The following is a 27,436-nucleotide window of genomic DNA, read 5'->3' as shown; positions in this document are numbered from 1 at the left end:
TCTAAATGCAAAACCCCCTAACGACAGATCTCAGAAACTTTGCATCACCGCAAGGAGATATTAACAGAATATCTAAACAACAAATTATTTACGCAACTAGGTGAATTTCTTTGGTAAATTATTGCGCTTGAGAGAAAGTCCAGACTGTAGAAAACAAGAAATAATACCTGTACCGATAGCATAACTGTATATTAGGGTGGGACTTATTTTTTTAAATCGACAAAACCAAATGCTGCACGGTCTTAAATGGTTCTATGTGATAAAAAAACACGGTAGCCAAGAGGATTTTGAGAAAAAAAAATTTTAACCCGGCGCGCACAGAGCCTAAACATCGAGATTTTTCCGATTTTTTTGGCATTTTCGCCGTACATTTTTGATATTTTTGCCAGCAACACGGATTCGACGCTAGGTGTCCAAAAATTGGTACAAACCTAGCACATACCTTGCAGATTCAGGGAAAATTTTTGTTTTTCTCCTAGGTCACTCTCAGTTCGCTTGGTAATGCCGAAACTCTCCGCTCGGCAGCTCTAAAAATCGAAATTTCGCCGTTTTTTAACGCATAAGAAACTTTTTGATCAACCTATAATGGTAGTAAAATTCCGAAAATTTTTGGAAAGCAAGTCCATACCATCAGTATGGAAGGGCAAATGTCAGAAAACTCCTACGTCTTTTACTTTCTGCCAAGCTATGCCCATAATGGTGGAAAACTTGTCAAAAATAGCTCAATTTTGACCGTTTTTTCGCGTTCGAAAATTTATTGGTCACCATGTAATGACAATGAAGGTCCGAAAATTTGTGGAAAGTAAGTTCATACCATCTGTATGAAATAAAAAATTTTACTTCGTTCATACGTCTTATATTCTTCGTCCTGCAATACCCGAAATGGCAGCGAAAACGTCAAAAATACCTCAAATTGGCCGTTTTTTGATAATTTTTTGGAACACCTTGTAGTGGCAGTGGAGGTCCGAGAATTTGTGCAAAGTAAGTTCATACTCTCCGCAAGGGATAAAAAAATCTACTTGGTTCTTAAGTCTTACATTCCTCGTTAAGCGGTGCCCGCAATCGCATCGGAAACGTCAAATATATCTGAATTCGGCCAATTTTTCGTGTGTGAAATTTTTTTAGCACCCTGTTGTGACATCGGCGACTCTTAAAAGTGCCAAGTAAATATACGTTGTTTATACATCTGAAAGGAACGGCAATTTTTCAAAGACCCTTACATTTATAATTGTTGTCGCTAGACGCCCTGAAGTGAGGCGAAATTTTCTAAAATACCTAAATTTATCCATTCCTTTCTTTCAACACTAGCTTTTTACATAGTTTCGGACCTCTGCTGTCAGTACAGGGTGTCTGCAAAAATAATTCGGTAAAAAAAATTGACCGCATTCAGGTATATTTGACGTTTCCGATGCGATTGCGGGCACCGCACAACGAGGAATGCATACCATAGGAACGATGTAGAATTTTTCATTGCATGAAGATGGAATGATCTTACTTTCAGCAAATTTTTCGACCTCTGTTGCCGTTACAGGGTGTCGATTAAATTTTAATAGCAAAAGACCGGTCAAAATGGAGGTATTTTTCACGATTTTTGTGTATCTGAAGACACCGTGCGACCAAGAATCAAACATCTATGGACCTTTTGAAATTTGCCCTTTTATACTGGTGGTATGGACTTGCTTTTCCCCAATTTTCGAACTTCCAGTGTCATTACAGGGTGTCTAATAAATTTCGCCATTGAAGAAACGGCCGAATTGAGGTATTTATGACGTTTTCGAAGTGATTGCGGGCACCGCACAACGAGGAATGTAAGACATAAGAACCAAGTAGATTCTTTTATCCCTTGCGGAGGGTAAGAACTTACTTTGCACAAATTCTCGGACCTCCACTGCCACTACAAGGTGTTCCAAAAAATTATCAAAAAACGGCCAATTTGAGGTATTTTTGACGTTTTCGCTGCCATTTCGGGTATCGCAGGACGAAGAATATAAGACGTATGAACCAAGTAAAATTTTTTTTTCATACAGATGGTATGAACTTACTTTCCACAAATTTTCGGACCTTCATTGTCATTACGTGGTGTCCAATAAATTTTCGAACGCGAAAAAACGGTCAAAATTGAGCTATTTTTGACAAGTTTTCCACCATTATGGGCATAGCTTGGCAGAAAGTAAAAGACGTAGGAGTTTTCTGACATTTGCCCTTCCATACTGATGGTATGGACTTGCTTTCCAAAAATTTTCGGAATTTTACTACCATTATAGGTTGATCAAAAAGTTTCTTATGCGTTAAAAAACGGCGAAATTTCGATTTTTAGAGCTGCCGAGCGGAGAGTTTCGGCATTACCAAGCGAACTGAGAGTGACCTAGGAGAAAAACAAAAATTTTCCCTGAATCTGCAAGGTATGTGCTAGGTTTGTACCAATTTTTGGACACCTAGCGTCGAATCCGTGTTGCTGGCAAAAATATCAAAAATGTACGGCGAAAATGCCAAAAAAATCGGAAAAATCTCGATGTTTAGGCTCTGTGCGCGCCGGGTTAAAATTTTTTTTTCTCAAAATCCTCTTGGCTACCGTGTTTTTTTATCACATAGAACCATTTAAGACCGTGCAGCATTTGGTTTTGTCGATTTAAAAAAATAAGTCCCACCCTAATATACAGTTATGCTATCGGTACAGGTATTATTTCTTGTTTTCTACAGTCTGGACTTTCTCTCAAGCGCAATAATTTACCAAAGAAATTCACCTAGTTGCGTAAATAATTTGTTGTTTAGATATTCTGTTAATATCTCCTTGCGGTGATGCAAAGTTTCTGAGATCTGTCGTTAGGGGGTTTTGCATTTAGACGGTCACTCTTGTCTGATAAAATTACTGCTCTAACAGCTTCAAATTTATACTTTGATCTCTGATTCATCACTAAATGACACTCGTGCGGTGTCATTTATCTTTAATCAGTTCAAAGCTATTTCGACAATGAATCGTCGAAGGTCCGATCGAAGAAGGAATTTTCTGGTGAGTGCTGCGGCTGAACCGACATTACAACTCAACTTTCAAAAGCATCAACTTATAAAAATTTATCAGGAAGTGGTAATGGTAAGTGGAAATCATGGTAGTGCTCGCTTCTTTCATAAGCAAATTGTGCGCTTAAAATTTCAAAATCTACTCACCTGCATGTATATTTGAAGAGGAATACAACAATATATGTAGCATGCTACACTTCATCTATGAATCAAAAATGTACGGCGAAAATGCCAAAAAAACCGGAAAAATCTCGATGTTTAGGCTCTGTGCGCGCCGGGTTAAAATTTTTTTTCCTCAAAATCCTCTTGGCTACCGTGTTTTTTTATCACATAGAACCATTTAAGACCGTGCAACATTTGGCTTTGTCGATTTAAAAAAATAAGTCCCACCCTACTGTATATGCACTACAGTGCAGTGGTCACTTACAAAGAACAGACACAAACAAACACTTATGACAAACATTGAAGAAGAGAGCAGAACTGGATTAAGTAACTGTAGTCTTTGATTTAGTTCTACTGCGAATTTGAAGAGCCATAAGACACACATCAGATGTGTAATCACTTAGTTTGGGTCAAAGAAACCTCGAACTACATGAGATCATATCAGTGAAGCTTGAGAGGTTTTCTAGTTAGGCTATGACATTGATGTGCTCGGTTTGTTATCAATTAATCTCCACAAAGGTAAGCATCCTTACAAAAACTGTTCCACAAGAGATGCGAATGTAACTTGTGATACCTACATGACTTTACAAATCTTACCTGTCAAACTACCAGCGGCCCGATTATTGAAACTATGTCAGCCCGACATGGAAAGACATAGCCCTATCTTCTCCATGCAATATATCGGAATTTGATGTCTTGTCGGGTTGCTCTAAGCCTTCAATAATGGGCCTGCTGTTGAGTTGCAAAATATTTCCACTTCCAGACGAATGGTCATGTCTTGGTTGATGCTTTTGAAAATTGAGTTGTGATGTCGGTTCAGCCGCAGCACTCACCAGAAAATTCCTTCTTCGATCAGATTTTTGATGATTCATTGTTGAAATAGCTTTGAACTGATTAAAGATAAATGACACCGCACGAGTGTCATTTAGTAATGAATCAGAGATCAAAGTATAAATTTGAAGCTGTTAGAGCAGTAATTTTATCAGACAAGAGTGACCGTCTAAATGCAAAACCCCCTTACGACAGATCTCAGAAACTTTGCATCACCGCAAGGAGATATTAACAGAATATCTATACACCAAATTATTTACGCAACTAGGTGAATTTCTTTGGTAAATTATTGCGCTTAAGAGAAAGTCCTGACTCTAGAAAACAAGAAATAATACCTGTAACGATAGCATAACTGTGTATATGCACTTCAGTGGTCACTTATAAAGAACAGACACGAACAAACACTTATGACAAACATTGAACAAGAGAGCAGAACTGGATTAAGCAACTGTAGTCTCTGATTTAATTCTACACTGCGAATTTGAAGAGCCATGAGACACACATCAGATGTGTAAGTAATCACTTGGTTTGGGCCAAAGAAACCTCGAACTACATGAGATCATATCAGTGAAGCTTGAGAGGTCAAAAAGCTATAATACTGAATAAATGGTGAACTTCCAACTCTTGAATGAATTCAGGACCACATACTTAAGACAAAGAAACTGCAAAACATTTGATTTGAGGCGAAAATGAAAAGAGAATGGTCAAAAGAAAGTAAAAGAAGAAAGTCTGGGTTTGGACACTGGACTTGTAAGACTGATTTTCAGAATGCACCTTAAAATGAGCCGATAGACCGTGGCTCCTGGTTGTAAAATACGATGAATATTATTGCCAAATGCTTGGTTGAAGTCGAAAATGGATTTAAATTAATTAAAATTAAGAGACTCGAGTTATTTGGATCATTTTTTGTTATCAATCTTCGTTTGTTTATACGACCCACACACGGCAGAGGCATGCAGAGGTACCTCGCCGGCACGCCGGGTCAAAAGTGTGGCCACCGCCGGACGGATAGAATGGGCGCCATTTTGAGATGGGCCAAGCGGCGCGCGTTTAAATGGGAGCCCAAAATACGGATTTTTGGACTCGTATTTCGTGGGTTAATATTGCTCAAAAAAATCGGGGAAAATTCCTGTGAACTCTGTGCACTCTCTAGTATCCAAAAATGCAAGAATCACGAATGCTTATGCACAAGCTCACAAGCTGCTGCACAAGCTGAACAAGCTCATTCTTTGTGGAGAAGTGCATTGTAAGTGATGAGGAGACCAGATTGTGGCTATGCGCTGTAATGCTGAGAGTGTACATGATGTGTTCCCACTTAAAAGTAACCATTCGGTATGAGTAGGTTGGGAGAATAGCTTTTTATGAGTGTATTACGCCATTTTTTTCTTTTTATTTGGTATCATCATTCTCCTCGCAAAATTTGCCCTGCTATATTGCCATTAAAGTGTAAATTGCTAGCCTTTAAGACATCCCTTTCCCAGCATTTCGGGTTTGAGATGCTGCTATGCCTTTGTGTAGGCTCTGATTGATAAAATATTTGATATGATGTCTACCTTAGACTTTTACTCAGAAAATATGAAATATTCAGGAAATACCGTCCCATACTTTATTAGTCTGTAATGTGGCACAATTTTCAGTTACTTATACCCTATCTTTCCAATCCCTCTTCATTAAGGCAATAAATACTCTGCAGAAATTTAGCAGGAACTTAGCAGGACTTACCTCTGGTTTCATCTTTCAACCTTTGAACCATCGCTTTTAAATTCTCTTTTTCATCTAATTCTAGTTCTAAAAGTACGTTACGCTCTATTGCTGAATTCATTTTAGCTTCAAATTCACCTAAAGATACATGTGTTGCTCTGAAAACGTAACATAAAACAAAGTAAATAAATAAGATTTGCAAGTTAATGTAAAAAAATAAACAATATACGGTCATTGGTATTGTTTTAAAATCATATTTAAGACCAATAAACTGTCTACATTATAATAACATTAATGTCAGCATGAAAGATCTTCTTTTAGATTGTCTGTTTCATACAGACTAGTGTATCGTTGATCATAAGAAAAACTTTAAAAAATATGTCTGTCCAGCAAAAAAAGTTCTGCAGCTCTAATTTATAGCATTCAATAACCTAAAGACATGGTTATTTTAACAAATTCTCCTAACAATAGTATCAAAGAGAAGAGTTTCTTGAAACTTGCTTTAAAAAAATGTAACTAAAAAAGCAATTGCCTGGATCCTCATTTGTCTCCAATTAGTTAAGAAGTTTCCATTTGAACTGGAAGCCAGTTTTTATGGTCAAGCATGTAGGAATTTATGATGATGTAGCGATCTGATAGATCACATTTTGAGTTAATTGTTGAGATAAGACAGGACCGAAGGGATATGGAGCTAAAGGATTGATCACTTCCATACTTCCTTTCTTCATCTTGCCTTTATTGGAGTGGATATACAACAAACTTGAAGAACCCCTCGTAATTGACAACCATTTCTATTACCATTCTATTAACCATTCCAACCATTGATTGATAACCATTCTATGAGGCCGGAGGGCACAATAAAGAAAGCAAGCAATACAACTGACCAGATACACACAGGGACGGACTGGCCGGGGTGGCGATGGGGCGATCGCCCCACTTTCATCGGCCAAAAGGGGCCCCGGAGGGGCCCCCTTAGGCCCCTTTTAGTTGAATTCCAAGTATACAACGGATTCTCATTTTTTCATCCAGTTTAAGAAAATATACTAAGTTTTGCATTTCTGGTCTCTTTTTGGATAATGTTTCAAAAATAATATTAAAGAATAGGGTCTAAAATAGCGTAAAATTCATTCTAAAAGGGCCTAATTTTCAAAATTTTCCGGGGGAGGGCCCCCGGACCCCCCTTCTACTGGGGGGCCCCCCAGACCCCCCCTAGGGGCCCGCCCCATACTTAATTTAGGGCCAGTCCGCCCCTGGATACACACCTTCGTTTCTCTTTAATATTGTCTTGTCCTACCAATGAACACAAAATTTCAAAGTGAAAGTCTACATGTATGGGTGGATTCATAGAAATAATTTGCAATAAAATAAAAACAATTCAATGGTGGTTCGGATCGGGCAAACATACACTAGACAAAGCCTCATATCAAAATCACAGAATTGTTCCTACACTAGTATACATTTCCTTATCCAGAGCTTCTTATGGTTGATTCCCAGAGGTTACTCCACCAAGTAGATTTCAGTCAGCGAAAACGTCAACCGGTGATTTTCGAAAAACTTTGTGTTGAAAAGATGTCCGATCCCAGCATCAGGAGCTTCTATCGCTCCAGGCTGGACGGAAAGTTGGAAAGTGTGCCAGATGAAGATTTGACAGCAAATGAGCTGTGGCGGCATGTAAAATTGAAGGTGCTGGAAGCAGCTGCTGAGGCAGTAGGATGGCGAAAAGTAAACAGAAATCGCACAGATACCCCAACATCCTGGTTTTGTGATGAAGTCAAAGATGCTGCAAGGTCTAAGAAGGAAGCATTTTTACAGTATAAATCTAATCCCACTCCAGAAGAAAATGAAAAGTACAAAAGGGTCCGCAACTTAATGAGCCAGAGAATTAAGAAAATTAAAGAAGGTTATTGGGAAAATTACACCAAAGGAATGGAGTTTGACTTTTATGGTGCGCAACGGAAAATGTGGAATGCTCTTCGAAATCAGCGGAAAGAAATTTGTGAATTTAGGCAGGCCCATCACATTCGGAAAGAAGAATGGCAAACTTATTTTACCGAACTGTACAAAGATGCATAAGACGATATCCAAGAGAGGGTTGATTACCAGAACGAAGATAATGTGACCGTGTCATTGGAGATGGTGACCAAAGCCATTCACAGATTGAAGCTCAGAAAATCCCTTGGACCAGATGGCATCGGCAATGACTTCGTAAAATATGGTGGAAAAGTCCTAGCTGTGTGGATGCATCGTCTGTTCCAAAAAATTTTTGAAAAAAAGAAAATGCCGGAAGACTGGAAGGATAGTTTCACAATTCCAATCTTCAAGAAAGGTGACAAATTTGTACCTGAAAATTATCGCGGTATTACGCTCCTAAACACGTGCTCCAAGCTATTTACATCCGTTCTCAAAGATATTTTGGAGCAGATTGTGCATATGGCCGAGGAACAGCAAGGGTTTAGAAAAAACAGAGGCACAAACGATGCCATATTCTTGGTGCGACAATTGGCAGAGAAATCCATCGAGTTCAACAAGCCTTTACTTTTATGTTTTGTGGATTTGGAGAAGGCATTTGACCGCGTACGGAGAACAGATGTTTAGCAGATACTTAACAAGCGGAATGTCCCCAGGTGTCTTATCGAGATAGTTGCCGACTTGAACTCGAACACCAAGACACGGATAGTCACCAGGGAGGAAACCTCTGATGTAGTCTTTGTAAACAGAGGAGTAAGACAAGGGGACTCGCTCAGCTCTTTTCTATTCAATTTGTTAATGGATAAGCTAATCGATGCAGTTAGATTCAAGAGAGGCTATTGGCTAGGCAATTCGAATATCAATATAATCTGTTATGCAGACGATGCTGTTTTAGTAGCAAGCTCTGAGGATGATCTGCAAAGAATGCTCCATTCCTTCAACCTAACTGCAAAGACATTCAACATGAAAGTGTCGGCTAAAAAAAGAAAAAGTATGGTCATCAGCAGAAATCCAATACGATGTAAGCTAGTAGTGGACGGTAACGCAGTTGAACAAGTAATGCAGTTTAAGTACTTGGGCGCGTTAATAACGAGTGTGAGGGATTTAGGGACCGAGGTGCGAAGTCAGACAATCAAGGCAACTAGAATAGCCAGATGTTTAAATGAAATGGTCTGGAGGAATAAGTACATGGCTAAAGAGAGCAAAGTTAGAGTTTATAAAACGATTGTAAGACCTGTGCTGACTTACGCTTCGGAAACCCGGGCAGACACGAAGCGCACTAAACAACAGTTTCTGACCGTAGAAATGAAAGTCCTGAGGAAAATAGCAGGCTTTACGCTCCGAGACAGGCAGACCAACGAGCCAATTCGCAAGGAGTGCCAAATTCAAGATAATGCTAAATGGACCAAGATGCGCCGGAAAATGTGGTCGGAACATGTTGAGAGGATGGACAGGGAAAGGCTTGCCAAGATTTGTATGGTAGGACGACCTCATAGCCAAAGGCAACCCGGACGACCGCCCAAGAGATGGGCACAGAGCTGCCTTTCATCACCGGAGAATCAAACCTTTCTCATCGCCATCATATGTTACTTGTCATATTTATTTACTAAATTAGAGGCTAGACAAACAGGGCCACGGCCCTAGTCAGAAGGTAGAAGAAGAAGAAGAAGAAGAAGAAGAAGAAGAAGAAGGTTACTCCTTAAGAGATAGACAAGAGGCTCAAATAGCCCAAGAGCCTGATGATGTTTTGTGAAAAACTCGGAACACAAGTTTTAACCACTTAAATCTGGACTGACACGGAAAATGGTGGTCTGCCACGTGTTGGCACACACTGCGACGTGGCCATGATCATTTTCAGTGCCAGTGCGTGTAAGACTATCGATTTAGGTGGTCAAAATTTGTGTCACAAGTTGGTCACAAAATGTCATCAGGCTCTCGGACTAAAATGCAATCATGAAACTGGAAAAAGGAGAGAGTTACTCCTCCATCAGAACTCATCTGAAGGAAATTTGAATTTGCTAGACAATGACAACAAAAAATCGAAAATTGAAGTATTGGCGGTTCGCTATTGCTTGGGCATAGATGCATTTCGTGGCAAGGTTGGGAGGAGAAAAACGGATTTTAAGGGTCTATAAAAGAGACATCTCGAAAATTCCGTTATTCTCAAAAGGACTCAAGCGCATAGTCGTGGTCAACTGCAACTATCTGTTTGCCAAAAATATGAGAGTCGCAGCTAACTGTTACACACTGTACTCGTCCTTCCTTATCTTGGTTTTATTCGAAATGTTTACCTGGTTACCTCAGATTTTCAAGGATGAGTGGGTAAGTATTTGTTGTTTCAGGCAAAACATATTTCTTGTTCTTGAGGATTTCCGTAAGTATTTGCACTTTTAAGCGATAGGTTCTGTATTAATGATCACGTATTAAGAGCAGGTAGATACTGTTTCTTTGTTACATTAAAAGTTACAAAATCTATGAGTTTATTAATAGGTGTTCCCTCCCATTCTTTCTACTTCAATTGTCTTCTTTGATTAAAATTTTGAAGTGAGCTTAATAAAACACTAAAACCAGGTTTTCTGCAACCGTCTTATCCACTTCAAAAAATAGCATGACACTAACTGCTTCAGCTCACTATGCTCACTTGCGCCGCTAGCCGGGGCCTCCGCCCCTTGGTCCCCCGGTCACTCGCTACGCGAGAGCCTATTGGCTCTCTTCGCAAGCCAAATTTTGCTATCATGATAATTGAAGCACTTCCTTCAAGACGATATTTTCAAACATATTATTACCAGTTATCATACGTAAATGCAGTTGTCATTAAACTGTTCCACAATTAGTGAGTTCTTTTTAAGAACCTCTGTGAAACACTCAGGCTCAAGGACAAACTGTCTAGCGGCAAAGACGAAAACATGTAGTTATCAATTCGACGTAAATTTTGCAATGCCGGTTGCGCAAATCAAAAGACTAAGGGGTGTGGACACATTTAGAGCTTAAGGGTATTCATTTAACACAAATCCGAAGTAAATCGGTGCAGTAGTTTCCGAAATCGAAGGTGGACGAACTGTGTAACGGTAACCCAAAAATATGTCAATTTAAATTGAGGTATATTTTGTAACGTTGGGCGCACAAACCGAAAACCGAGGGGTGCTAACAAATTTACAGGTAAAGAGATTTTGCATAAAACAAACCTGAAGTAAATCGGTCCGGTAGTTTCCGAGATCGAACAAGGACAAAAAAAGCCTTAGAGTTTTAATGGACTACTAGACAAGGTACAAATTTAAGCATTCTGATACATGTTTCCTGACCAGAATTTTACGTAGAGCACGATTCGCGCAACAAAAACTAATGAAACAAACTCCAAACGAAGATATTAACGTTTCTATTTCACATTGGTTACGAGGAATTTGAACTGCCCGCTCACAAGAAACTCAAAGCTTCACGTGAGTCAAATCGCGCACTACAACGGTTTCAGCAAGCTTATCAGTCGAGCAATGTTCATTTCTCACCATGCGTTGTCCAAACTATAAGCAATTTGCTACAGCTGAGCCAAAGCGTTAAGATTGAGGTTGCCAGATTTTTATATCGCAGAGACGTTATCATGATAACGTTTAGCGCGCGATGTGAATCACGTAAAGCATTGAGTTTTAATGAGCGGGTGGTTTGAATTCACGCATCAAGAATCATTAAATATCTTCTTAAGGAGTTGATTTTAGTAATATTTGTTGTGCGCATCGTGTTCCATGTGGAATTTTGGTAAAGAAACATGTATCAGAAAGCTGAAATTCGTACCTTGTCTAGTGGTCCATTATATAGATAACGGAGTATCCATGAAGTCACCAGATGATTGAAACCAATAAATGAACAAATTAACGCTGAAAGTATTAGGAAAAAGAAATTCCTAAAAAACTTTATCCTTGCAATCTTGCGGTCTTGCTAAAATAATAATCGGAATGTGTGCAAATTTAATGAAATTGTATTACCCATAAAATGAGAAAATGGTATCTACGAAATCATCATCAATACATTAACATAATTTTAGGTAGAGAAAGAGAAAATGAAAGTTTCCTTCCACATTAAGACATAAAAGAAGACAAACTTTATTTTAAATGGAGAAAAATGTTGAAATTAGTCTACTTACTTTCAAGGAGACTCGATCAGTATTTTGTTTCTCCTCTTTTTGCTGTTCAATTTATAAGACAGTTTATGAAATATCCTTGATGAAATTCTAATTTACTTTCTTCTTGCAAATTCATTTGTCTGAGCTCTTAGAATTATAATGAGTTTATAAAAACAGATTCCTTCGTTCTTTTTGAATTCTCATTTTTGACGCCTGTGTCTTTTAAAAAATGACCGTTCCAATTGTGAAAAGGTCAATCACTACCAGACTGGACAGACTTTTGTTACAATGCGGATCTAATGGCTTTTGCAGAATAATTAGAAACTAATGAATGAACTAATGAACCTAATAGTTGAGACAAACCTTTGAAGTCGCTCTAGGTCATCATTTTTTTGCTCCAATTCCCTAATGAATTTTAAATAGTGTTCTTCTCGGTCTCTGTACTGTTTGCTTTCTTCCTGCAATTCTGTGATTTGCGCTGTGAGATCTCTAGTGGTTTCTTCTAGTTTAGACTGAAATGAACAAAAGAGTAAAAATAAAAAAGTACAACTGAACTGGTAGCCATAAAATAGAGCCATTCAGAAAAATGAATGAATATATGAATTTGACAGGAGATGATTGACAAAGGGAATACTTCTCTTCTACCTACTTCAAAGGCACAATAAGAATATAATTTTAGGTTCAAAATGATTGGCCAGTGCTTCATTACCAATGAGCTTCGATAGAAAAACAATTGGCCTCCGGCCAATTTATGCGCGGCGCGAGCGCCGCCATGTGGGAGGGCTTCGCCCCCCATCATGGTGCGAGGATCGCACAACACTTTCTCGCTTTTGCCGGCGAGGAGCGCCGGTATAGACACTTTTGCTGCAATATTTAGAAAAATACTGCCAATTTCACAAAATCATAAAGTTTTATTGGAATTTTGATCGCAGGATAATAGTTATGAAATTTTTATTCAAACCACTGAACTTTATTGTAAATGTCTTCGTGATATGTGATAAATTCATAATCGGTCTCGACTTGTCGATATTATGAGGCATCTTCAATTAAATATGTAATTGATTAATGATGCCTCCTATTAAAGACGGCGATCCGTAAAAATCTTAGCTTTTCTACGATTCATTAGGATCCATTAGATTCCACTGCGCTGATTGGCCGAGCGAGAGTTGTGGACGGACGATGTATAAAAAATTGCCTACTTGGAGGTGGTCCGGCAGCAACATACCCGCCGCTAGTCACTGGAAAACAATAGAAAATAGTAGTTGCGTACGTTGCCAGCGAGCGCGCTGCGAGCGCTCCTGTTTCAATTACCTAGCATTGAGTCGGGCCTCTAACCCTCTATACTCTCTGCAAAAACGTCAACAAACTTGGACGGGTTACAACGCGCTTTATTATCAATTATTAAATCAATCATGTTTGTGCAGTATTATTATGTTATATTTGTGTTCAGTACCTCGTAAAAAGGAACCGCGAAAGATGGAATCTACCGGGATTCTAAATTCATTAACAACAAACATATTAGTTTCTAAGAAAGATCTAAGTGTCAGTTCTTGCGTTAGCTTCAATGATTCATAGTATGTAATGTAAGTACCTAATAAGTTGTCTAATTTTACTTGGAGTAAACCTACGGAGTAATTTTGGAGATAGCATATGATGCATTATATAATGCATTTGAATTCCTAGGTTTCACCTGACTCAAAGCGTTTGCTGGTAATATATAGAAGCGTTCCGACACATTAATCAGAGAATTGAGCGTTTCCTATCGGCCCCTCTGCAATTATGAGATTAGTCCGAAGATCCTTTAGGAACTTAAATTAATGACTCGGATGGTGCTTTTGAGCCAACTTTCAAAAAATTAAAGGCATTTTTTCAAAATGAGCTCTCCGTGTGACCCAAGTGCTCTCTTCGCTGTATGACGCGTAACCCTTCAATTCTTAGTTTAGTCCAAAGACCTCGTGGGAACTTAAATTAATGAACCAGGTGGTGCTTTTATGCCAACTTTCGAAGAATTAAAGGCATTTTTTTTTTAAATTTGCGGTCCTTGAAAATGAACTGTTTGTGTGATGTCGCGGAGCAAAGTGCCCTACTTTTGGGCCTCGTAATCCCTTGAATTTTGAGTTTAGTCCAAAGATCTTTTAGAAACTTAAATTAATGACCCAGGTGATGTGCTTGATGCCCATTGTTAAAGAATTAAAGGCATTTTTCAAAATTTACAGTCTTTCAAAATGAGCTTTCCGTGTGATTTTGCTGAAAATGGACAATTTAGCGCAGCCCCCCCCCCCCCAAATTTTAGCGTACCCCAAAATCGTTTGACGTGCATAAGGAGACCATAGATATGGTGTTCTGTGCCAATTTTGAATGAAATCGAACAGATAGATTCTAAGATATCGCTGTAGATAGATTTGGGGGACGCCACACGGACGGACCCACATTTTTTCAAGTAGGGTTATTTTGACTCCTGGAACGTTAAAACGTCTAGAAATGATGTAATTTCAACTTTTTTTTTTTTCTTGGAGGATGACAATACTTCCTCTCTTTCCTAGGGGAGCGAGAAAGTAAAAATATTTTTAAAAAAACTGTGATGCTCTGAGGGAAGTCTTTAAGTCCCAAGCTTCACAATGTGACATTCACTGATGCTAAGGTACACTTTCTTCGAGTTCTACTGAATAGATTTCCAAAACTTCTTTTTTTCCGAGTCCTTAGATTTTCTTTTGGCTTTAGACGAGAGGGTTTCCGAAAATTTAAAAACCTCCAATACCCTTGAATTTTTGAAATTTTTTTAAGAAAAATTTCACTTGAAGGGCCTTTTGGGCTGTTTTCTTTTTTTCTTGATGAGTAATTAAAGAAAACCTTAGTCTGTAGTTTGAAAAATAATTGGAAAAAAAAATGTTTGAAGATCCAATTACTGGATTTGGAGAGAGTGTACCTTAGGGGCAAAAAACGTTGTTTTGAGAATAACCTGTCTCAAGTTTTGGATACTTGTAAGATTAGCATTAGGGGACCGGATTGCATTACTCTGTGCGTCACAAAACCCTGCAGAACTGATGATAAAACTTGGTCTTGAGTTACAGCTCAGGATGCAGAAAATTCGGTAAGAGAAAAATCTGAGAAACAATTCTTTTGACCAGAAATGACCCATGACTCCCCCTAGCATGAAACTTCCCTTTAATATTAATACAATATACTCACTTTTTCTTTATCGCCCGATTTTAAGATTTTGGTTGTCAAACCTTAAACTAACACCATAGCCATTTCGGCATTCACAGCCATTATCAGGTGCTTAAAAAAGAAAAACGAATTAAAATTACAACGAAACTGAAGTTAAAACATTATTATCACCGGCGACGCGTCACGAACCTGGCGAGTGCGATATCAGGATCATGATCAGCTGATCGCGTTGCGTCACGCAGGAGGGCTGGGGGAATGACCACCGGTGCCACCTGTTGTTCCAACTGTGAGTTTAGAAGCTGGTCCTTTAGTGTTTTCAGGATTTCTATCTGCTCTAGTACATTTAATTTCCGACCTTTTCGACACACTCTATCCAATTTGGCTTGACAACCTTCTAGTTTATGATTGGTGTCGATGATATGGTCGCCAAATGATGAGTATCCCCTTCTTTTTAGTACAGCACAATCAGCACGTTCTTTTAGCCTTATTGCCACACTTCTGCCCGTCTGTCCCACATACTCTTATCCACAGCTGCGCTCAATTCTATATACACTGCTAGATTTCAATTTGGCGACCATATCATCGACACCAATCATAAACTAGAAGGTTGTCAAGCCAAATTGGAAAGAGTGTGTCGAAAAGGTCGGAGTTTAAATGTACTAGAACGGATAGAAATCCTGAAAACACCGAAGGACCAGCTTCTAAACTCACAGTTGGAACAACAGGTGCCACCGGTGGTCGTTCCCCCGCCCTCATACGTGACGCAACGCGATCAGTTGATCATGATCCTGATATCGCGCTCGCCAGGTTCGCGACGCGTCGCCGGTGATAGTAATGTTTTAACTTCAGTTTTGTTGTAATTTTAGTTCGTTTTTAAGCACCTGATGATGGCTGTGAATGCCAAAATGACCATAGTGTTTGTTTAAGGTTTGACAACCGGAATCTCAAAATCGGGCGAAAAAGAAAAAGTGAGTATTATCTGATACACCCCAATAAAGGAGGAGAAAGAAACGTAAACTTCCCTTTGTCAAACTTGGCACCTGAAGGTTTGTCACACAACCGATCTATGATAATATTAAGATGGAAGCTATTGTTTCCGACAAGTTCAATTAAAAGCAGCCACTTTACAGCTTTATACAGGGTGTTCGAAAAGTCCCCTCCCCCCCTCTAACTTTTGACCTAATTCAGGTAGAGATTTGAAACTTGGAGGGTGTTCCTAGATCAAAGGGAGCTACTTTTTGACCCCCCCCCCCAATTTTTTTTTTGCTCCCCTTGGGGGGGGGGGGTTTACGGACCCTAACTTTTAATTTTCAAAAGGGAAGACCCCCTTTGTGATACCTCGTTCGAAAGAGCATAAAAAAGAAAATTTTTCGCGCAAACCCGAAGTCATTATCTCAAACCGTATCAAAATGGCGACCGGTCAAAGTTCCAAATGGCCGAAAATTGGCACCTGTGCTATTTGCACGTGGATTTGCTTGAAACTCGGTATCTGGGGGTATTTTGGCACGAGAAAAACGAATTTGACGTTAGATTTTCACAAAAAAACCCTAATTTTTCAAAATGGCCGCCGGTTTAGGCTCAAAGTGGCCGAAAATTTGACAAACTCGACTTTTTTGCCAATGGATTCACCTGAAATTCGGTATCTGAGGGTATTTTGACCCGAGAATAACGAATTCGACGTTAGATTTTTAAACAAACCCTAATTTTTCAAAATGGCCGCTGATTAAAGTTCATAATGGTCAACAATTGCCAACCTCGACTTTTTGCCGATAGATTCGCCTGAAACTCGGTGTTTGAGGGTATCTGGGTGGGAGACAAACGAATTCGACGTTATTTCACCGAGTTTCAGGCGAATCTATCGGCAAAAAGTCGAGGTTGCCAATTGTTGACCATTTTGAACTTTAATCAGCGGCCATTTTGAAAAATTAGGGTTTGTTTAAAAATCTAACGTCGAATTCGTTATTCTCGGGTCAAAATACCCCCAGATACCGAATTTCAGGTGAATCCATTGGCAAAAAAATCGGGTTTGTCAAATTTTCGGCCACTTTGAGCCTAAACCGGCGGCCATTTTGAAAAATTAGGGGTTTTTTGAAAATCTAACGTCAAATTCGTTTTTCTCGTGCCAAAATACCTCCAGATACCGAGTTTCAAGCATATCCATGAGCAAATAGCACAGGTGCCAATTTTCGGCCATTTGGAACTTTGACCGGCCGCCATTTTGAAACGGTTTGAGATAATGACTTCGGGTTTGCGCGAAAATTTTTCTTTTTTTACGCTCTTTCGAACGAGGTATCACAAAGGGGGTCTTCCCATTTGAAAATTAAAAGTTACGGTCCGTAACCCCCCCCCCCAAAGAGGGGGTCAAAAAGTAGCTCCCTTTGATCTAGGAACACCCTCCAAGTTTCAAATCTCTACCTCAATTAGGTCAACAGTTAGAGGGGGGAAGGGGACTTTTCGAACACCCTGTATGATGCATTAAGCTAATACCAAGGCACACAAGTATATGTGGACATACATAAATCAAAATGAACTATATCTATTCTGATGAGAGCCTTCAGACCCATAAGAATACATTCATTTATGACAGGGCTGATGTCGCAATGGATACAGTTTCTTTTGATTTGGATGCATCCAAGTTTAAAGAGGCTATTAGGGAAAATTAGATTTTTCTGCACTTGATTTCATTTTAAAGCTGGTTGCACGGAGGTGGTGATTTCGATGTTTCTGCTGTGTTGTTTTTCTTATTTTTTATGAAATATTTTTTGAAAAAAAAGAAACTATTCAATTAAATGTGAGGAAGGATTGATTTCCCACTTAGACGCATGCAAGAATAATGGCAGAAATGGTCTATTGATAAATTTGTTTTGGCCTGTCCTTTTACTCAGCTGATAGTTTGGAAATTGTTGTTTAGTTGCCACAGCTAGTCGGAGTTCATTCAAATTATATCTTCCAACTGAGCTGCTCATGTTATAATTTTCATGTGCATGCTAAATGTATACAGGTGATGAGTTTAGCATATGAGTTTATACCAATGAACCATACCATTTTTGAACCATATACCTATACCATTTTTGAAGAGTTCAACTTCACGAAAGCAAGCTGGAACATCTTATCTACTAATATTTCCCGAAAGTTTATAACATATTAACTTAGGTTAAAGGCTCATTTCATTGCGCGTTTTCTAGGTGTCCAAGTCTGACGGGCCAGAAAAGATGTCGCACTTAGTTCTGTGTTTACCCGTGGCCAAGGAGAGATGGCCAAAAAACCAGAGAAAAAATATTTCCACCTGCAAGACAAGTTTTCCACGGTAGAATTATAGGAAACCCAAGAACCTCTTAACAGCATCAAAAATGCGTTGAAAAACAGTAGGAAAAGCAAATTCAGGGCCGAGTGTTAGTCAAGGATAATATAATTGTCGCTCTATCAGACCCGACTCTATGGTTTTGTTTACTCAATTGGTGGATTAGCTCCATCATTCACTACGGGAAGGCGATAAAAAAACAGAAGCAAACGAACTTAGTTCTGGTTACACTCAATACCAGAGCATGGTTTGTTTGAGTAAAAGTTATATGAAATTTTCTATCACTCAAAAAGTCTTTTCGGATTCGAAAAGTAGAGTGAAAATGGAGTCTTTTTAGCTAAAAAGATAATAGGTTGTTCAAGCTCCTGGAGAAATATATAGTTTTTTATATTTTTTAGGGCTTAATAGAGGCTGATACGAAAATTGACTAAAAATTACTCAAAGTTTTTGTTTTAATTTCTAAATTAAGATAGCTATCAAAATGATTTTGGTCTCATTTTAAAGCTGGTGTAATTTGCCCTTGATTGAGTGGTCTGCAAGCTAATTTGGTCCAAAATTGACAAAGTTATGAGAGCATGAATAAAGGGTATCCAAAATAAGCTTACTTGTTTTCCTTATCGAGTAAGGTTCTATTTCTTATTTTTTCCCTTCAAGACCAAAAACACTAGAGTCAATCTGTAAAAATTACAGCATTTGTAGTACTCTCAGGTCTATGACGAGCTTCAGATTTTTAAATTTGACCCATTGATTCCGGAGAAAATCAATTTTTGGTTTCTGTTCCGTTCTGCTTACAATAAGCTATTCTGCCATGACAAGGAAGAACGCCGTATGAGCCTTCAGACGTTGCCACATTTCCTTCTATAAAAAACGAATTTCCTTAGATAATTACTAATATTTTTTTTTTAAATTTTCTGAGAATTATGTCCACAATTTAACCTAAAATATCTGACAAATGTGACGGAAAAATGTGCATGGCTTTCCTCACAAATACACGTTTTACCCAGAGAAATTTGGCAACTCTAGAATGCTCATATGGCGTTTTTCCTTACCATGGCAGTATTGCTATTGACGTCCGGCGGCGCAAGACGCGCCACTGACGAAAAGACCAAGTACAGAAAATAAATTTTATCCACTTGAACAATCGATCAAATTTAACATCTAAAGCTCGCTGCAAAGTTGAAAATATGATAAAGAACATTTTACTCTTTGTGTTTTTTCCCCAAGCCCCCATTTTCTTGGAGTTATGGGGCATTTTTCCGTAAGGACAACGGGTGCGAGAGAGAGTGCGAGTGAGATGGAATGAGTTCGGCGTCGCACGCTGAAGACAGCTGATTACTTTTACGTACGATGATTCCGAGTTCCGGCTCGCGCAACCGTTGCCGGGCCACCCTCTAAGACACGTGAAAGTCTGGAGCGTTTCTGTTTCGGACAAGCAGAGGTCCCCCCCCCCCTTCTTTTTTGTAAGTACATTGTTACGAAAACGTAGCTGCAAGCTAAAGAATGGGTCGTATTCGATACATCAAACAGGCGAGATTGTATCGATATCGATTAGTTCAAGTGTGAACAATTAAACATATGTTTAATTGATAAACAGCTTCAAAACAAGCTCAAGCTGAGCCCTGTAGCTTAATTAGAACCCGAGTTATGATTTTTTGAAATTCAAGGGGTTCACAGCCCCGGGGTTTTTTTTGCCATCTTTGAGCCCCCGTAACTTCGGTTCTATTGGTCGTAGAGAGCTGAAATTTTGGGATTTTCATACCATCATACGGATCATTATGCTCACCAAGTTTCATCAAAATCGAAGATGGTCATGAAAATTTTGCCAGATTTTTGGTTGATTTGGTATGGAATGACCCCAAGCCTCAAAAGTCAATTGAGAAATCTCAGGAAACGGGTTTCTAGTGATAGATTTTTGATTTTTATGAGTATTAAAGGGCAACAGAAAGTGGAATTGGTAGGAGTATTCTCATTAATAGCTTTTCCTACTATTGGTTATGTTCTATTGTTTGAATTGAACGATATATCGAACCACTATCGAGTACGATAGATACAGGGCCTTGTAAAAGTTCAGCCCCCCCCCCTCCCCTTTAACTTTGGATCGGTTGCTTTCAGCCAAATGAAATTTTTACACTATTCTTAGGACAAAAGGAACTGCTTTTGGGCATACTTAAAATGTCGGAGGCGACGCCCCCTGACTGCTGGGCGGACCCAAACTCATAATTTTTGAATGGCAACTTAAAAAAAGGGGAGATTTTATGAGCTAAAATGGAGGTCTTCACGTTAATCTTCGCCGAGTTATTGGCAACCAAAATTTAAAATAGCCCTGTTTAAAAAAAAAAAAAAAAAATCGTGTACGCTCGCCGAGTTATTGGCAACCAAAATTTAAAATAGCCCTGTTTAAAAAAAAAAAAAAATCGTGTACGCTGATTAAGTACAAAATCTCAGGGAAATAAACTTGTGATTCCAATGTTCAACATTGTAAAACTTTCAAGAAAAATTGCGAATTCGGACATTGAAGGTCCCAAACCGGCCCCTCCGGCTACTCCGCGGGCAGCACCCTCCTCCCCCCTCCCACATAACATTATATTCAGAAGTATGGTGCCTTAGGATTTTTCAATCTGCTCGCACGATTATCTAAAAACGTCCATTCTAAACATTGATCGCAAATATCTCGGCGAAAAATACCGTACACTACTACTAGGTCAGAGAAAAATTTCAAGATGAGCTTGAATTCCGTTCGACGGCCCAAAATACCGGTCACTTTTTGGAGAGCTTCACGGAATATTTAAGCAATTTTCAGCTCTCAGGGGTAGTTTTAGGCCTCCAAAATTTATGATATGGCTTAAGTTGGTGGTATTAGTGTTCGAGTACTTTAAACAACAATATCTAAGAAACCTTTAGGCATTATAAGTATCAAAGACATTTCTTTTCAATGATATAACGGAACTTTACATTGGTAATTTGCCTGTGTTAACTCCGATATACCTTTAAATCGACTTTGTTTTCCAGCAGCTGAACAGAATCGTTTTCTTTTTGGCTCAGATGACTCGGTACACACTCTACCTCTAGAATCTGAAGAATTCCTGCTTTTGACTGTTCAAAAAATTTGAACTCGTTCCGGCAAACCGTGCTGGGAGAATGTTACAAACAATATCGACGAAATCGCACGATGTAGCCACTTTGGAGGGGAAAAGGGGGCATTTTAAAAGTGGCGCGGTAAATTTAGTTATTTATCTCGTAAAGTACTCTAAAAACTGTGCTGCTACAGAAAATTTCAAAGCCGTAGCAATAATTTAAAGGTAGAAAAAAGACACACCGTGCGGGGAGATTGTTGGGGAAAATCGGCGAAATCACACGACGTGGCCACTTTGAGGGGAAGAAAAAAGCATTTTGAAATAGACGAGGATAATTGGGTTATTTTTCCCGTAAAGTACTTTAAAAAGTGTGTTACCTCCAAAAATTTCAAAGCCGTAACAACATTTGAAAGGGGAGAAGAAAAAATTCGCGAAATGGCGGTAAAACGCGTCTTCGCACGCCACGCTCGCAACTTTAGGCTCTTTGAGGCGCCATTTAAAAATTTTTTTTCCCATTTTTATTTTTTTCCCGTTATTTTCTCATCAAATGGAACCATTGCAGGGTTCCGCACTTTAAATTTCCGAGAAGTCAAAAATGAGGGCCACCCTAACCGCTACTTATGTTGCTTTTTGTCCTCTTTTTGAAAACGCCATTAGAAATGGAGAACACACTTTATGGGCATTTTTGAACCCCCTTTCCCATATACCACTATACTAGGCAACCCAACCCACCCCCTTATTAATTACATACGTAATCCTTCATATACTCTCCTCCACTCTCAAAATATCTCATAAATTGTAGGAAGACGAGAACATAAGCCGTTCTGGACGCGCTTGGCGTGACATTCGGCTCGCTATCCTGTATAGGTAAAATCCCTCCCTTTTATCCCGGTTATTATGAAAAAATCCCGTTTTATCCCAGTCAATACTGCTTTAGAACAAACGATGTATCGAAGATCGATACACAAAGATCGATATCCTTCCTGTTATCCCGGTTTATTAATATAGGTACATCCCGTTTTTCCAGGACTATCCTGTATAGGTAATATTCCTCCCTTTTATCCTGGCTAATTAGAAGAAATCCATCCCATTTTTATACGTGTCTACCTATCATTAACTCCTTTAACGATAACGATAACGATTAACGACATATCGAATATCGACATATAAAGATCGATATCCTTCCTATTATCCCGGTTTCTTAATATAGTCACATCCCGCTTTATCCATGACTATCCTGTATAGGTAAAATCCCTCCCTTTTATCCCGGTTATTATGAAGAAATCCAGTTTTATCTCAGTCAATACTGCTTTAGAACAAACGATGTATCGAAGATCGATACACAAAGATCGATATCCGTCCTGTTATCCCGGTTTATTAATACAGGTACATCCCGTTTTTCCAGGACTATCCTGTATAGGTAATATTCCTCCCTTTTATCCTGGTTAATTAGAAGAAATACATCCCATTTTTATACGTGTCTACCTATCATTAATTCCTTTACGGAAGAATACATTTAAATTTCCCAGGGATTTTCAATGAAGTTTTCTGATTGGTTAATGAAAGACCAATGAGCAAGCGAAATGACACGGACGTGCACACAAAAAAGGCCTTATATTTTTTTACTATAGTAAGATAATCGTGGCGGGAGATGTAAAGCAAAGTTTCTCCTAAAATCAGCAAAAATGCGTCTATTATAAGCTAATTTTTGTGTTAATTTTACAACCAAAAAATGAAGCTAGAAAAAACAAGGGAGAGTGATTTCGATAGGAAATTTCATGCTTTGTCCGCTGTTTTTTTGTGTGTTTTTTTTTCGTGGAATGAACCGTTGAGGAGATATTTGCAAAAATCTAATCGTGGGTTTTCTCAAGTTTGAAAAATTCAAAATGGCAGCATCCTGAGCACCAGCCAATTTTCCTGAAGTTAAAATGGACTTTTCTGGACTACTGTAGCACCTAGGAATCGAAAAAAATTGGTTTGGTTCGATGGACAAACCAAAGTCGGGTTGTGCTGTGTTTTTAACCTTTTTTTCGATTAAAGGGGGGATGTTGAGGGAGGGGGGGGATTGTTGTCATTTTTGGCACTTCAGGACGATTTTTCTCGAAAATTTGGCAACGTAGGGAAAATTTTCAAAGAATATTATTCATGAATTTTTTAACATTCTTCCTACAAATGTACACGGTCTTTAGTTTAAATTAAATTTTACACATGTAAACTTGAAAAAACCCATAAAAATTAGTAAAAATTGGTAACAATGAACCGTTAGGTCTTAAAAATTCATAGGAAGCCATTTCAATGGCCAGAAATGAAAAAAGCGTAGAGAAATACTTATAGTACACACCTATGGAGAGTGACGAAAGTCGAAAACCATTCAGAAGATCTACCTTCAAGTAAAAAAGGCCGCTAAACACGACATTCCGGTCAATTTTCACATCGTGGGAATCCAGATACAACATTTTTGTACATTTTTTGTATGAATGGGTAAAAGCTGTTATGTATGTCAATGTAGTAGTTGTACCCGACGGAAATAACGGTTTTCGATGCCAGCATTTTGGGTTTGAGGCGCTACTGCACCTTTGCATGGCTCCGTTCGGTAAAATATTTGGCATAGAGTCTACCTAGGACTAGTACTTTGAAAATATGAAACATTCAACAAAATCCAGGTGGGGCCAGAAAAGGCCCTTGACGATACTCTTCCTTTGGATTCTCGTTCAGGATCCTCAGGGTGTGTCAAAAAAAAATGAAAGTTTGAAATGTTCCGCTCCCCAGCTTGCCTTGTTCCTTGAATATTTAAAAAGATAACCTCCTGCCATTCACATTTGGCTGTCATTTTTAATTTGGGACGCCCCCTTTGACCGGGGGGGGGGGGGGGCCTTTTTGAGTTCATATGTAAAATTTAAGACCAAAATTACATAGGAAATGATACCTCACATGAAACAGAATGAACATTTTAAAATATCGATTTCCCGGACCCCCTCAATACGGCCACCCTTTTGAATCTTAGGTACTTTAAGGAGTCTTCCAGGGTCGGACCATGTCTAACTTTTAGGAAATTGTTCAGGAGGACCTACTAATGATGTTTACATAGGGAAAGTTTGTTACACAATTTTTCCCGGGTCAAACCGTACTTCTCCCATACAATTGCACGAGCCTGCTTCATAAGCTGTACACTTTTTGGAGGATTGTGCAAAAACAGAGACCTTTCTTTCAAACTGAGGAAGATCTGATGCATTTTTATCCTCAGCACTTGTCTACAGTTCATTTATAACCTTGTTCAACTTATTTTCAAGAAAAATGAGTTTTCATACCGGTACTTTGAAAGGCCTTACAAATTCTGAGCACCAAAAAAATAAATACCAAGGTGAGTTTTTCTAGTTAAATTTTATTTTTATTGTTTATAAAGGTGACATTCTAGAGTGAAATTTTATCCTCTCCAACTTGAAAACTTTGGCATTTTTCTTGTAAAGGCACTATTTCAGCGTAAAATTGAACTTTGGTACCATTAAAATCGTTGAAATTTGCTCAAATTTTGGCAAATATGTATTTTTACCAAGTGGCATCGATTGCCACCTGGAGGCCGGCATATTACAAACTTTCATTTTATTTGACGCAACCTAAAGACCCTCTTCAGATGAGAAATCAAGTGAGAAAAAAAGTTCCTCTCTCAAAACCTCGTAGGGGCCACTTTTCTCCCCAAGTGACTGGACCATATTCAGTAGAGTCCCTTTATACCCAGAGTTAAGACAACTCGATTATCAGCTGACTGGCAGCCGGCCTTGGCTGGCCATGGAGGCCGAAACGAGTGCACCCAAACGAACGATATTGAGGGATAAGGATCAGGAATCCTGCGATGTCTGTCACACAAAAACAACAACATCAACAAATTGATCAATTAAAGAGAAAATGAGAATGGTTTGTGAATAATTTCTTAATCTATTTTCATTTTGGACCGATGGAAATAACAATTTACTCTTGATGAACCACAATTAGGTAATATTTTCATTATTCTTGTTCACATTCGAGGTACCGCCATCTTGGTGCACTCGTTTCGGCCTCCATGAGCGAGAACCAATCAGAATTGGATTTTTTTTAGGCCACTTTCAGCCCAACCAAAAGTGAGTTGTCTTAACTCTGGGTATAAAGGGACTCTAATATTCAGGACTCCTTCCTATAAAGTAACTAGTTTAACTGGTAGATTTGAACTTAAAAATTGGTCTTTCAAATCAGTTATACCTTTGCTGATAGCTGACATGACTTGACAAAATACATCTAATGTCAGCAAAAAAAAAGGTCATGATTTTCCACTAAGGCTTTAAGAGGTTTCAGGTGCAGCATACTGACAATCATTGATTGTGCAAATGTAACGTAATGTTTAATTGAACGCCATGAAGATCTGGAGCAAATTACCCTTTGAGCTCTAACTCCTACTCAAAGGACCTCAGCCAGTTACATAATAGTCGTCCTACATATTTTGGGTCAGACCCAAAACAATGTGAACAATGATGTTACAAACATGGCTAACACATTAATATACACAATCAGTTGCTTTCATGCACCACACTGTTGGTAGCATAAAAAGAAATAGACAGCCAGTAACTCAGCGGTCCTCAGAGCTCCTTCACAGGTGAGCAATTAGATGAGAAACTACCAGTCACACGTAGAGGACAGCAGGTCATCCATCAGTAATTTGGACACACTCTGCTGGTGATTAGGTACTTACGCAGTTTGACAAGATTCAGAATGCATCTCTAGATACTGAAATGGTCACCAAAGCTCTGATTTAAAGTGGAGATTAGAGCTTTGAAGTGGGTGACCCCAGATTGAATTGGTTATATATACTGATAGGAATAATATTTGAATAGCACTCTCATTCCTTGTATTAGTTTTGTAGACAGTGATAAATGTTCACAGAACATTTAGTGGCAAGCAGAGGTTATGTTGACATGAATACAAATATTGAATTGCTTCTTAACAAACATGGGTAGAGTAGCTGACTTCAAGACAGCTCGTATTCATTATGCATGAACAATATCTGAGCAGAGGTTGAGAACTCAAGACTGTCAGACAGGAGAAACAGTTACAAAGAATACTTTCACTTACCCGAAGGGTGTCGTTTTCAAGCTGCAATCGATTATTCCTGATCCGTAAATCTCTGATAGTTCTGTCTGCTTGCTCCAACGATGCTTCGAGTTCTTTCTCTAACATGTGAGATTGCTCACGGAATTCTTCCAACTCTTTATCTAACTCATCACTGCGCTCCTTCCAGTATGTTATCTCTTCATCTTTACTAGCAAACTGAGGCATTTTGCTGGTAATTTGATTACCTTGCAAAACAAAAACAATGCAATCAACACTAAGACAGATATAAATAGAGGCTGCAGTCTTATGAATCCATTGTAATGATTAAAAAAAATAAAAATTTAAGCTACTGTGGATGGTGATTTACCTAACTGATAACGAGTACCTCCACTTTCACTACACACAAGAATAATATTGGATTTGGAAGTCAGGGCTGGGGGATGTGTTGCAGTTCATACTGATATTTCCCACGCGGCTTAATCAGCAGCGAGGGCTACAGACTGACAGAAACTTTCGATCGTGGGACAATGTGAAATTCCGAGGAGCGATGAGAGGAGTTACATGAACGAACTGACACTGAAACTTACGTTGGGTATGTATCTTAATTGAAACACCGCGTTCAGGAGTGCTTCGAGACGAAACGGTGAGAGGTGAAGGGAATTAGAATTACGAACTGCAAACGACGAGGTTGATCCATAAGCAATCAAGTAACTTCCTTCTAAAGAAAGGAAAAATAAAGTGGTTCCGTCAACAGAGAAGTTTACAAACCGCGTTCAAGCAATACCATCTACCCATACCTGGTCATCATAGAGAAAAAAAAGGAGGTGTTTGCATTTCGGGCATCTTGGAATTTTTTGATGACTTGATGACGTAGGTGGGTACAGTGTGAAGGGGACGTCCCTGTACCTAGCTGTACCCACCTACGTCATCAAGTCATCAAAATATTCCAAGATGCCCGAAATGCAAACACCTCCTTTTTTTTCTCCATGCCTGGTCATGGGTTCGAGGTTAAATGTTCGT

General features: G+C 38.9%; 1 protein-coding gene across 4 annotated transcripts in view; it reads right to left on the bottom strand.

Moving 5' to 3' along the window:
• nudE (Nuclear distribution protein nudE) overlaps nucleotides 1-27,213 on the bottom strand; it is a 98,574-nt gene extending 71,361 nt beyond the window's left edge. For 3 of the 4 annotated variants that reach the window (XR_011899195.1, XR_011899197.1, XM_072296377.1), the window contains exons 1-4: nucleotides 27,004-27,213; nucleotides 26,438-26,661; nucleotides 12,158-12,306; nucleotides 5,734-5,870 (exon numbers count right to left, since the gene is read on the bottom strand). Coding sequence is in view for 1 of the 4 variants with exons in the window: in XM_072296377.1 (XP_072152478.1) it covers nucleotides 5,734-5,870; nucleotides 12,158-12,306; nucleotides 26,438-26,641 (490 nt within the window). In the remaining 3 variants the exon portion in view is untranslated. The other variant, XR_011899196.1, reaches the window with a different exon arrangement.
• Nucleotides 27,214-27,436: the final 223 nt, after the last annotated feature.

The sequence above is a fragment of the Bemisia tabaci genome, chromosome 2, assembly GCF_918797505.1.
Source record: "Bemisia tabaci chromosome 2, PGI_BMITA_v3".
NCBI classification, from domain to species: domain Eukaryota; kingdom Metazoa; phylum Arthropoda; class Insecta; order Hemiptera; family Aleyrodidae; genus Bemisia; species Bemisia tabaci.
The sequence above is the reverse complement of the archived record's forward strand: the minus strand, read 5'-3'. Positions and strand labels throughout refer to the sequence as shown.